We start from the raw sequence: 13066 nt of genomic DNA on the forward strand, positions 1-13066 counted from the left end.
CGAATCCCAGCGACCGATTAGGTCCCACAGAGTTGGCCTTCTCCGGGTCCCATTGACTAAACAATGTCGTTTTGCGGGATCCAGGGGAAGAGCCTTCTCTGTGGCGGCCCCAACCCTCTGAAACCAGCTCCTCTCGGAGATCAGGACTGCCCCCACCCTCCTTGCCTTTCATAAACTTCTTAAAACCCACCTCTGCCATCAGGCATGGGGGAACTGAGACATCTCCCCTTGCCTATGTAGTTTTATGTATGGAATGTTTGTGTGTATGTTTTTATATAAGGTTTTTTTTAGGTTTTTAATGTAAAATTGTTATTTTAGACTTAATATTAGATTTGTCATTGTATACTGTTTTATCACTGCTATGAGCCGCCCCGAGTCTGCAGAGAGGGGTGGCATACAAATCTAATAAATAAAATAAAATAAATAAATAAATGCTACTGGTATTAGAATATAAATTCAGGAAGGAAAGAAGAAAGGGAGAGAGAGAGAGAGAAAGGCAGAGCCTGGGCCATCTGTCAGCCCTCAGATGGAAAGTCAATAGCCCCTGGATCTGAGGTTGGCTGATTAGGAAGAGGAGGAACAGCTGGGTCCAATACCTGATGTGTGGATGCACAGATGCCAGGGGAGAGCAGTGGAAATCCATTGGGCAATAATAATTAATAATAATAATAATAATAATAATAATAATAATAATAATAATTTATTAGATTTGTATGCCGCCCCTCTCCAAAGACTCGGGGCGGCTCACAACAATAATAAAAAACAAAATTATAGCGAAACAATAATATTAAAAAAGAAGCATATAAAATCTATCCTTGGGACGAAAGAGCTATCGCTGCCAGTGAAGCCCCACCCTAGCTCTGGGGATAAAAGGCAGGAGACGGAGTTGAATAGATGTGGCAGACAACTATTCATCTCCCTGCCAGACTGTGATGAAAGAGAAACTTTTTGCCAGGGCTGATGATGATCCTAATAAAAGAATCATTGATTTAACTTCTGAGGGTTTGTTATGTTTGGGGAACTGGGTCAAAGCAGAACAGCGGTGGGCTATGAGCTGGAATGCCAAATTGTGCTCATCACCGCGGCTCGTAAGTTCTTGTGGGACCAGTGCAATTTTGCTGCTGCACCTGTGGAGGAAGCAAAATCATGTACGGAGCCACAGGTGCACCCATGTTTCAACATGCGCGGAAGCAAAAAAACCTTGCCGAAACACAGGCGCACCTGCGGTTGCGTGTGCAATTTTGCTTCCTCCACGGGTATAGCAGCAAAATCGCGCTGGTCCTGCGAGAACTTAAGAGCCGTGGCGGTGAGAGCAATATAGCGTTCCGGCTCATAGCCCACCACTGGAACAGAACCATACAATTGATTGTCATATGATGGGAGCCAACATAAAAGAATGTTAGACAGTTTTATGGAGGAGGAGATTATTATTTATTAGATTATTATTTATTAGATTTGTATGCTGCCCCTTTCCGAGGACTCAGAGCGGCTCTTGATATTGATAATAATGATATTAATAATAATAGTAATAATAGTAATAGTAATAATCATAATAATAACAATAATAACAATAATAACATAATTCGCCGCTACATCACGCAGTCCTAGGTGCTTGGGAAGCGCCCGACTGATGATGAAATACGAAATCCGGCATAGTGATCTCGTTTGCTGTGTTGTACTGACATAATAATAGCAACAACAACAACAACAACAATAATAATAATAATAATAATAATAATTTATTAGATTTGTATGCCTCCCCTCTCTGAAAACTTGGGACGGCTCACAACAATCATAAATAATGTACAAATCCAATGTTTAAAACACAATTTAAAAACCCTTATAATAAAATAACCACACAATCCAATCAAACCATACATAAACCAAGTACTGTAGTTAGGGGAGGTGTTAATTTCCCCATGCCTGACAAGTGAGTTTTCAACAACGTACGAAAGGCAAGGAGGGTGGGGGCAGTTCTGATCTCTGGGAGAGTTGATTCCAGAGGGCTGGGGCCGCCAGAGAGAAGGCTCTTCCCCTGGGTCCCACCGGACGACATTGCTTAATCGACGGGACACGGAAAAGGCCAATTCTGTGGGACCTAATATTCGTGCAGCAGAAGACGGTCCCGGAGGTCTGTCAGTTGCTATTATTTCTGGTGACTTTTTATCTAGTACTGACAATGTTTCCTAGATTGGTAATAAAATGTCTGCAAGTGAACTTCCAAGCTCAGAGAGCACAAGGGCCCTCCATATCCAGTGTGGTCAAGAGCCAGCAGGGCAAATCAACAAGGATTTGACTGAGATTTAGAAACCGGGTTCATGGCTTCCAATTTGATCTTGGAGCTCCTCAGAGAACCTTTCTCCACTCATTATTTCTTAGCCCAACCTACTTTACAGGGTTGTTATTGCAGGGATAAAATGAGAAGAGCCCTGCCTGCAAATTCCCTAAACTCATAGAGAAAAAAAAAAGGTGGCACATAGAACAATGCACTTTTAAAGAATTAAAATTATTTCCAAAATCAAAGGCAGAATGCCACTGAGTATCATTTAGCAGGGAACATGAATAGGAGGCTATTATTGTAATAATGTTGGGCTTGGAGGCTTCCCAGGGGCATTATTAAACAAAGAGACACTGGACTATATGGGCTTTTGGTCTGTTCTAACTTTCCACGTAAATGTTCTTGTTTACGGTTTATGGGCAACTTAAATCGCTATCTGTTTTCAACTTGAGCACCTCTGCTAATAAAGTATGCTTTGTTTTTCCTTTTTCAGCTAAGGACAGAAATTTCATGTTGCCCAATTCAGTAAAGTAAGCTTTCTAATTTGCAAAGTGGGATAGCAATTCAAAGAATCCAAATTACTTTGCTTGTTTTTTAATCTGGGTAGGTGGAGCAAGTGACTTTTCTTCTGTGTCAGATTGTGCACTGTGTGACTACTACAGTGCTACCTCTACTTAAGAATTTAACTCATTCTGTGACCAGGTTCTTAAGTAGAAATGTTTGTAAGTAGAAGCAATTTTTCCCATAGGAATCAATGTAAAAGCAAATAGTGTGTGCAAACCCATTGGGAAAGAAATAAAAGTTTGGAATTTGGATGGTAAGAAGAGGAGGAAGAAGAGGAGGAGAACAGACGCTGCCAAAGGAGGAAGGTGAGGTGAAGGGAATTTTAAAAAAATCCAAAATGTTAAGGCTTTTTTAAAAAGAGGGACTCTGAGGCAGTGCCCAGAGAAAGGAAAACTCTCCGTTTGCTCTGGGCTGCCCAGAGTGAAGGAAGCGTTTCTTTTTTCTGGGCACTGACAGAGGTTTTTATTCCCTCTCCAAGTGGCCAAAGAAAGGAAAATGCTTAGTTCGCTCTGGAGTGCCAAAGCCTCCTTAAGCACCACCGAAAGGCTCCTCTGGTAGCCCAGAAAAGCCCAAGATGGCCTGGATTAAAGGGGGAATGGCAGGAAACTGGCTGAGCCTTTGTGCCGCTCTCAAATTTCCTGGGAATTTTTTCTGGGCTCAGGTTCTTAAGTAGAAAATGGTTCTTGAGAAGAGGCAAAAAAATCTTGAACATCCAGTTCTTATCTAGAAAAGTTCTTAAGTAGAGGCATTCTTAGGTAGAGGTACCACTGTATTCTGCAGGTCCTGGTTATTGGTCGATAATCAGTTAATGTTCATTTAACTTTAATAAAGTGACCCATTTAAACCCAGCTCTTGGTGTCCGTGTTCTTATTCCGCCTCTGATGCAATGTTTTTCCTTCAGAAGTTGTGGATATTCTATCACTGGAGGTTTTTAAGAAGAGACTGGACAACAATTTGTCAGGAAAGGAATTGGTCTCCTGCTTGGGCAAATGATTGTTGTAGAAGACCCCCAAGATCCCTCCCAATCTGCTACTGGCTCTGTATTCTGTTATTAAAATATAACCGTTCACTTATTGGCTGGTGAAAAGCAACCCGAGGCCCATAACATCTGCACTATGGGCATTGGATTGGGCTTCCAATAGTTTTTCAGATGCAATTCAAAGTGCTGATTTTAAGCCATACAGCTCTTTATAGCTCTACTAATTGTGCTGTCTATTGTGATCTTAAAAGCCAAGAGCCTTCTTGATTACTGAGGTTACAAAAGGGAGAAATAAATAAAGTACTTTAATTTCAGAAAAGCAGAATCCAATTAAAAAACCTTCCTGACAGTAAGGATATTTGCCAGTAGATGCAATCATTCAGATTGCTAATATGTTATCCTTCCCTGAATAGGTTGAAGCAGAAGCTACATAGTAATATTACTGGAGGCTTTCATTTAAATTCTGGGGTATAAATTGGCCTAATTTGGTTCTTTCTCTGCGATCCACTACCATATTTTTCAGAGTATAAGACGCAGCTAGATTTTAGAAAACAAGGAAAAAAGTATTCTAAACCAAATGGTGTAGTAATATATTATTTAATAAAATACCAGGGTGGCAGAATACTTTTTACAACCATATATACTTTTTACAGCCATGTACACTTTTTACAAACTTGAGAGCTTTAAGACTAGTGGACCTCAACTCCCAGAATTCCTCTTCCAGTCATGCTAGATGGGGTAATTAAAAGGTAAAACACAAAAGTGGACAGAGAGTCTGCGAAGTCTGCAGAGAGGTCCTGGGTGCTGGGAGTTGGAAAAAATGCCCCCATTTTTGGAAAAAAAAAGACTCTTTTTCTTTTTTCTTTTTAAAGTTTATTGAATTTTAAATAGAGGGAACAAAATGGGATGGGCAAAGGTTTTAGGAAGCCTGCAAATTTTAGGAAGCCTCTTGGGTGCTGGGGAAAGGTAAAATGCCCCCATTTTTGCAAAAATCGGGGCATTTTGCCTGTTTTTTCACAAAAATGGGGGTATTTTTGCCCTTCCCCAGTCCTTAGGAGCTCTCTGCAGTCTTCCTAGATCCCACGTTTGTGGGAAAAAACAGGACTGATTTTCACAAAAGTGAGATGTGGGGGCAGAGCTTCGGGATGCCAAAAATGGCTGTATTTGGTGTATAAGACTCACTGACATTTCCACCCTCCTTTGGAGGGGGGGACGATGCATCATATACTCTGAAAAATACGGTAGTTTGTGAGCTGCTGAATCCCCTCAGTTGGTTTATTTTATTTATTTATTTGTTGGATTTGTATGCCACCCCTCTCCGTAGACTCGGGGCGGCTAACAACAGTAATAAAAACAGCATATAACAATCCAATATTCAAATAGTTAAAAACCCTTATTATAAAACGAAACATGCATACAGACATACCATGCATAAAATTGTAAAGGCCTAGGGGGAAAGAGGATCTCAGTTCCCCCATGCCTGGTGGCAGAGGTGGGTTTTAAGAAGCTTACGAAAGGCAAGGAGGGTGGGGGCAATTCTAATCTCTGGGGGGAGTTGGTTCCAGAGGACCGGGGCCACCACAGAGAAGGCTCTTCCCCTGGGTCCCGCCAAGCGACATTGTTTAGTTGACGGGACCCGGAGAAGATCCACTCTGTGGGACCTAACTGGTCGCTGGGATTCGTGCAGCAGAAGGCGGTCCCTGAGATAATCTGGTCCGGTGCCATTCAAGCAGAGGAAGAACAACGATCAGTCAGGGATATTTCAGTTTAGATTTCTATACTAAACATAGTGTGAAATTTGATGGTCAGGTGGGTCCTTCTAACACCCTGCTTCTGCAATTCTCCGGCAAGCTTAGAATGCTTCTTTTTGACCTTTTTGACCTGGCCCTAAATAACCATCAAATTTCAGCTGCAGGAAAGAAGAAAGACCATGTGTTTATCAAAATGTAGTAATAAATTGATATGGACAGTACCTTAAAAAACACAAAGAGGCCAGCCTACTTGCAAGACAATAGGGACCACAGTGTATGCATTATTCACCAGTACTGCTGGTGAAATGAAACTAACAAACATGAGCTGTTCATTTTTTAATAGGCTACATGTTACCTTATCTGTCTACAAGAAGAACAAATGCTGTCACCTGTCCATTTCCCCAATACAAATGGATAGATGAACGCACTTCTGCAGGGGACATAATGATTACAATGATGACAATGATAGTTTTTCCGTTTCTTGAAAGAAATAGCAACTGCATATTAATTAATTAATTAATTAATTAATTAATTAATTAATCAATCAATTAATCAATTATTTTTATTAATTAGATTTCTGTGCTGCCCTTCTTCTGAGACTCAGGGCGGCTCACAACAAGTAAATACAAAACATGTAGGAAATCTAATATTAAATAGTCTAAAAAACCTCAATACTAAAAGCATATAATTTAAATTCTAAAACCACAATATATTTAAAAACTGTTCTGCCGGGCTCTCTGATAGGAGCCTCCCAAAAATTCAAGGGTACAAATTTCAGACACACACACATTTGAAAATTCAAAACAATGTTCTTTATCACAAAATTCAAAATAAAGCACTGCAAAGAGCACTCGTCCCAAAACAACCGGGTAGTCTGTACAATTTTCCTTAAGCAGTCATTAAGTACTTAGCTAGCAGCTGTGAAGAAACTTCACCCCCCCTTCTTCTTTCAACGAACACGTTACTCTGCTTTGTTTTCAAAGGCGTGAAAAATCAACAAACAAAGTCCAGCAACACAGGATTCCTGACGAACTGCGATCAGATATTCTTCCACAACGGCCAAACCCACATTCTGCAATTTATAGCAGCAGCCCTAATTACTGGAGCCCCACCCAAACACAGGTGGCCGCTCTTATCTCCTGTAATATGTCCTTACTTGGTCTCTTCTACGCATAATTCTGCGATTGTGTGGATCCAAAACGTCTTCATCCGAATCAATGGAAGATAAGGGAGATTGACTGCCTGGGGTGTGTGTCAACCCCCCCTCTGCTGAGTCACTCCCACCTTCTCCTTCGTCCGAGGAAACTTAACTCTGAACTGACTCTGTCGGCAATAACACAGGCCTGTGACATGTTGAGGTTTCCCCTGCATCCACCTCCACATTCCCTGGGGCAAGAGCTGGGCCAGAGCCAACCACAACAAAAACATATCATCCACATTCATCCTATCATTGAATTATAAGCCAGGGTAGGTGTTAAAAATTTTCACTGGCTCCAGGCCTGCTGGCAAAGGTGCGTTTTTAAGACCTTACGAAAGACTGGGAGGGTGGGGGCAGTATGAATCTCTGGGGGGAGTTGATTCCAAAGGGCTGGGGCCACCACAGAGAAGGCTCTTCCTCTAGGTGCCTCTAGACGGCATTGCCTGGCTGACGGAACCTGGAGAAGGCCAACTCTGTGGGAGCTGACCAGCTACTGGGATGCATGAGGCAGAAGACCGTCCTGTAGGTCAGTGTTTCCCAACCTTGGCAACTTGAAGATATCTGGACTTCAATTCCCAGAATTCCCCAGCCAGCAAATGCTGGCTGGGGAATTCTGGGAGTTGAAGTCCAAATATCTTCAAGTTGCCAAGGTTGGGAAACATTGCTGTAGGAAATCTGGTCCTCACATCCATTTGCCACTTGGGCGTGATAGTGCTTTCAAAACCAGATCTGCAGCTCAAGTCAAAGACTTTCCTTACAAATGGATGTCCCTTACACTCTCCAATAGAGTAACTCAAAAAGCAGTCACCAAGTGATCTGGCTGGGCCCCAAGGCTGGTGCAGCAGGAGAAAGAGAGACACAGGTGTTTAATTAGCATATCATTATCATTAATGGTATAATTTCTTCTGACTTTAGCTTTGACACAAGCATACCTGGCATAATGTCCAGATATTGATATTGCAGTCAGAAGGTGGTAAATAGCAACAAAGAAGTCTGGAGGGGTGGACACCTTTTGTAAATGCAAGCTGTAGCTTCTCTGGGGCAGATTGCACTTAATAACTTTTGCTCTATAGCTAGCTATCTTTGTTCCCAAATTTGCACATGTACATATAGGATAACGGGAAGAAATCCTATTGTATTATAGCTGGTGAATCTCTCTGTGCTGTTGTGGGACTGTTTATATGAATAATCGCTCATTGCACCTTCTGGGACCAGTGATGGGTTCTTATGGGTACGGTCAAGTACACAGAACTGGTGGAAAAAAAATGTTTTTTTTCTTTTTTCCCTTCTGGATTCTGGGTATGTTTTTCCTATTGCAGTAAATGAGGTTGAATGTGTATAATTTTAGAAGAGCTGTGCGTGCATGCGTGCGTATATACACATACAGTTTATATAGCAGATAATGTATATTTTTGTGTGCCTGTGTGTAATATGTATGTACACATATGGCATAGATACATAGAATTAAATAGTATATTTTGGATATTCAGTGATAGTAAACATAATAGGGAAATTGTATCTCTTTGAGGCGAGGATAGGCCGGGTACCCTAACCCTAACCCAAATCTTTGACTTGAGTGACGTCAAGTTGGCCACATGACTTTTAAGCCACCCCGGTCACATGATCATCAAGCCACTCCCGTTTGGTCACACATGGCCAGCAAGCCACACCCACAAAATAAGCCACACCCCACAGTGTGGTAAACATAGAAACATAGAAGAAGATTGATGGCAGAAAAAGTCCTCATGGTCCATCTAGTCTGCCCTTATACTATTTCCTGTATTTTATCTTACAATGGATATATGTTTATCCCAGGCATGTTTAAATTCAGTTACTGTGGATTTACCAACCATGTCTGCTGGCAGTTTGTTCCAAGGATCTACTACTCTTTCAGTAAAATAATATTTTCTCATGTTGCTTTTGATCTTTCCCCCAACTAACTTCAGATTGTGTCCCCTTGTTCTTGTGTTCACTTTCCTATTAAAAACACTTCCCTCCTGAACCTTATTCACCCCGTTTAACATATTTAAATGTTTTAATCATATTCCCCCTTTCCCTTCTGTCCTCCAGATTATACAGATTGAGTTCATTAAGTCTTTCCTGATACGTTTTATGCTTAAGACCTTCCACCATTCTTGTAGCCCGTCTTTGGACCCGTTCAATTTTGTCAATATCTTTTTGTAGGTGAGGTCTCCAGAACTGAACACAGTATTCCAAATGTACTGAAAAATTTTGCAAAATAGTCAGGATAGTCTGCAGTATAGTCTGGGCATATAGTTTGCAGGATAGTCTGGGACCATCCCAAATAACTTTCTGTAAGGACAACAGCCACGTGAGAGGATTTACTCAAAGTAGAAGGTGGGGCTCAAGTAAAGCTTCCTCCCAAAATCCTTTCCTCTGAGCTTGCTTTTCACTTCAAAAATTTATTTGAGGCATCATTTACCTGTATTTGCATATTGTATATCATCTTTTTTTTTGCTGCTCTGATCTGTCACTGTTCTCCTCTTATGCTTGCTTCCTGCTGCGTTTAAGTTTCTAGTCCTTAAAAGCATAAAGAGGATAAGTCAGTGGCAAGAGGGTCCCCTGTGCACAATATTGTTATCATTTCAGCAATGACATTTCACACAGGGAAATAACTCCTGCCCACAACCTTTAGAAACTGCCGGCAAAGAGAATAGAAAATTAATCATTCTTTGGATATATGGACAGGGCAAAGCTCATTGGGAGAGTATCTATATCATTTTCGAAAGGTCCTGCTTTCAATCTTCAGCATTTCCAATTAAAGGGGAGCTGGGGATTGGAAAGATCTTTCTTTGCCAGAAGTCCTGGAGAGCAAATGTCTATCAGATCAGACAATGTAGGCTAAGACAGTGTTTTTCAACCAGCGTGCCGTGGCACACTAGTGTGCCGCGAGACATGGTCAGGTGTGCCGCGAAGCTCAGCAAGAGAGAGAAAGAAAGCAAGAGAGAGAGAGAAAGAAAGAGAGAAAGAGAAAGAGAGAGAAAGAAAGCAAGAGAGAGAGAGAAAGAAAGGCAGGGAAGGAGGGACAGATAGAAAGAGAGCAAAAAAGAGAGGAAGGAAGGAAGAAAGAAAGAGAGATAGAGAGGAAGGAAGGGAGAGAGAGAAAGAGGGAGAGAAATAGAGCGAAAGGGAGGAAGAGAGAGAGAGAGAGAATTTTTTTGTCCAAACTTTTTTAGCCCCCCCCCCACTCCCCCCTGCTCAAAGTGCCCCATGATTTTGTATATGCAAAAAATGTGCCGCAGCTCAAAAAAGGTTGAAAATCACTAGGCTAAGAGGACTCAAATGTCTTTCCTGAGTGAAGTCAGATTCCCGTGTCTCTATTTACTTACAATTATGTACCAGTCTATTTTCAAAATGCTTGCCCTTCAATTAGATTTCCACAATCTAGTCATAATCATAGTGTTAATCTGGACAGATTAACACTATGGGCCCACACTAACAACATGATGTTCAACAAGAGCAAAGTCCTTCACCTTGGTAAAAAAAAAACAACCTAGACACACATTCAGCCTGGGAAAAACCTCACTTAGCAGCAGTAACTGCGAAGGAGATCTTGGAGTCTTGGTGGATAATCAACTAAACATGAGCCAGCAATGTGCAGCAGCGGCCAAAAAAGCCAACACCATCCTAAGGTGCATCAACAGAGGGATACACTCCAAGACCAGGGAAGTACTAATACCACTCTACTACGCCCTGGTCAGACCACATCTGGAGTACTGCATCCAGTTCTGGTCACCACACTTCAAAAGAGACATTGAAACTTTGGAGAAGGTGCAGGAAAGAGCAACCAAAATGATTAGGGGACTTGAAACCAAAACTTACGAAGAGAGATTGCGGGAACTGGGCATGGATAGCCTTGAGAAAAGGAGGGACAGAGGGGACATGATAGCTGTATACAGGTATATGAGGGGTTGCCACAGAGAGGAGGGGGTCACTCTATTCTCCAGAGCACCAGAGGGCCGGACGAGAAGCAATGGCTGGAAGCACCAAGGAGAGATTCAACCTAGAAGTAAGGAAGACGGTCAGAGCGATCAACCATTGGAACAACCTGCCTGCGGAGGTTGTGAACTCCCCAACTCTAGACACTTTCAAGAGGAGATTGGACTGCCCCTTGGCTGGGGTGCTCTAGGATTCCTGCTCAGGCAGGGGGTTGAACTTGATGACCTGCATGGTCCCTTTCAACTCTAACAATAAATGAATGAACGAACGAACGAACGAACGAACAAACGAACGAACGAACGAACAAACAAACAAACAAACAAACAAACAAACAAACAAATAAATGCACCAGACTAGGCTAAAATGAGCTTTGATAATTTGGTTTGGCGTGCTATGCGAACCTGATGATCATGTAAAATCATAATCCAGTTTATTTGCATATGTCACTTTCTCTGAACAAAGCAATTGTACTTTGGTAATCCAACCTTAGAATTAAAACAATGGCACAAATGGAAGATTATATTGTGTCTCCTTTTCTTTCTAGCCATTTCTTCCCACAGGAACCTGATAATGCAGAAGTTTGTCCAGCTAAGATTTGTTTCCTAAGGATCTCACTGTCTTTTCTGCTTACTTTCTAGACTCATTGGTATATTCCAGATGGTCCTGCAGAAAGTGGTGGAAGAAGGACAGTTGAATGTGACGGACACCTTGATCGATGACAACAATGTGTCCATTCAAGTAAATATTGTAGTTTTGCCCAAGGGAAGGTTGAGCCATTTTTATTCTGCCCATGGTCTTCTGCGTTGATTGATTGTGGGTTGTTGTTTTTTAACTCCAACAATGGTGTTTCCATAATACGTAGATAAGCAGTTGTGTATCCAGATCAAAACCCAGCCTTTTATCTATCTATCTATCTATCTATCTATCTATCTATCTATCTATCTATCTATCTATCTATCTATCTATCTATCTATCTATCTATCTATCTACCTACCTACCTACCTACCTACCTATCTATCATCTATCTATCTATCATCTATCTATCTATCTATCATCTATCTATCTATCTATCATCTATCTATCTATCTATCTATCTATCTATCTACCTACCTACCTACCTACCTACCTACCTATCTATCTATCTATCTATCATCTATCTATCTATCATCTATCTATGTATCTATCTATCATCTATCTATCTATCATCTATCTATCTATCTATCTATCTATCTATCTACCTACCTACCTACCTACCTACCTACCTATCTATCTATCTATCTATCTATCTATCTATCTATCTATCTATCTATCTATCTATTAGATTTGTAGGCTGCCCCTCTCCGTAGATTCGGGGCGGCTCACAGCATACAATAAAACAATTCATAGCAAATCTAATAAATTTAAAAAAACATTAAAAAGTCCCATTATTAAATCAGACATACACACAGACATACCATACATAAATTGTATAGGCCCGGGGGAGGGGAAGAATGCCTCAATTCCCCCATGCCTGACAGCAGAGGTGAGTTTTAAGGAGTTTACGGAAGGCAAGGAGGGTGGGGGCAGTTCTAGATTAGATTAGATTAGATTTATTGGATTTATATGCCGCCCCTCTCCGCAAACTCGGGGCGGCTCACAACAGGGTAAAAACAGTACATAATAACAAATCCAATACCCACCAATCCAATTACAATTTTAAACTAAAAAATTCATAAAAAATAGCCCCAGAATATTAAAAAAAAACACGCATACAATCAATCTAACACCAAAACAACATGGGCAAGGGGGAGATGTTTCAGTTCCCCCATGCCTGGCGGCAAAGGTGGGTTTTAAGAAGTTTGCGAAAGGCAAGGAGGGTAGGGGCAATCCTAATCTCAGGGGGGAGCTGATTCCAGAGGGTCGGAGCCACCACAGAGAAGGCTCTTCCCCTGAGTCCTGCCATACGACATTGTTTAGTCGACGGGACCCGGCGAAGGCCAACTCTGTGGGACCGAACCGGTCTCTGGGATTCGTGTGGCAGAAGACGGTCCCAGAGATATTCTGGTCCGGTGCTATGAAGGGCTTTATAGGTCATAACCAACACTTTGAATTGTGACCGGAAACTGACCGGCAACCAATGCAGACTGCGGAGTGTTGGAGTGATATGGGCATACTTACAGAAGCCCATAATTGCTCTCGCAGCTGCATTCTGCACGATCTGAAGTTTCCGAACACTTTTCAAAGGTAGCCCCATGTAGAGAGTGTTACAGTAGTCGAGCCTCGAGGTGATGAGTGACTGAGTGCAATGACTCCCGGTCCAAGTAGGGCAATGAGTGACTGTGAGCAATGACTCCCGG

At 41.7% G+C, this 13066-nt stretch overlaps 1 protein-coding gene across 1 annotated transcript in view; it reads left to right on the plus strand.

Moving 5' to 3' along the window:
- Positions 1-13066, plus strand: part of OTOF (otoferlin) — a 263931-nt gene that overhangs the window by 116117 nt on the left and 134748 nt on the right. Inside the window, exon 4 of the mRNA XM_070734905.1 lies at positions 11369-11468. Within this exon, the coding sequence (XP_070591006.1) occupies positions 11369-11468 (100 nt within the window). The remainder of the gene's footprint in view (positions 1-11368; positions 11469-13066) is intronic.

Source organism: Erythrolamprus reginae, chromosome 1 (assembly GCF_031021105.1).
Source record: "Erythrolamprus reginae isolate rEryReg1 chromosome 1, rEryReg1.hap1, whole genome shotgun sequence".
In the NCBI taxonomy this organism is placed as follows: domain Eukaryota; kingdom Metazoa; phylum Chordata; class Lepidosauria; order Squamata; family Dipsadidae; genus Erythrolamprus; species Erythrolamprus reginae.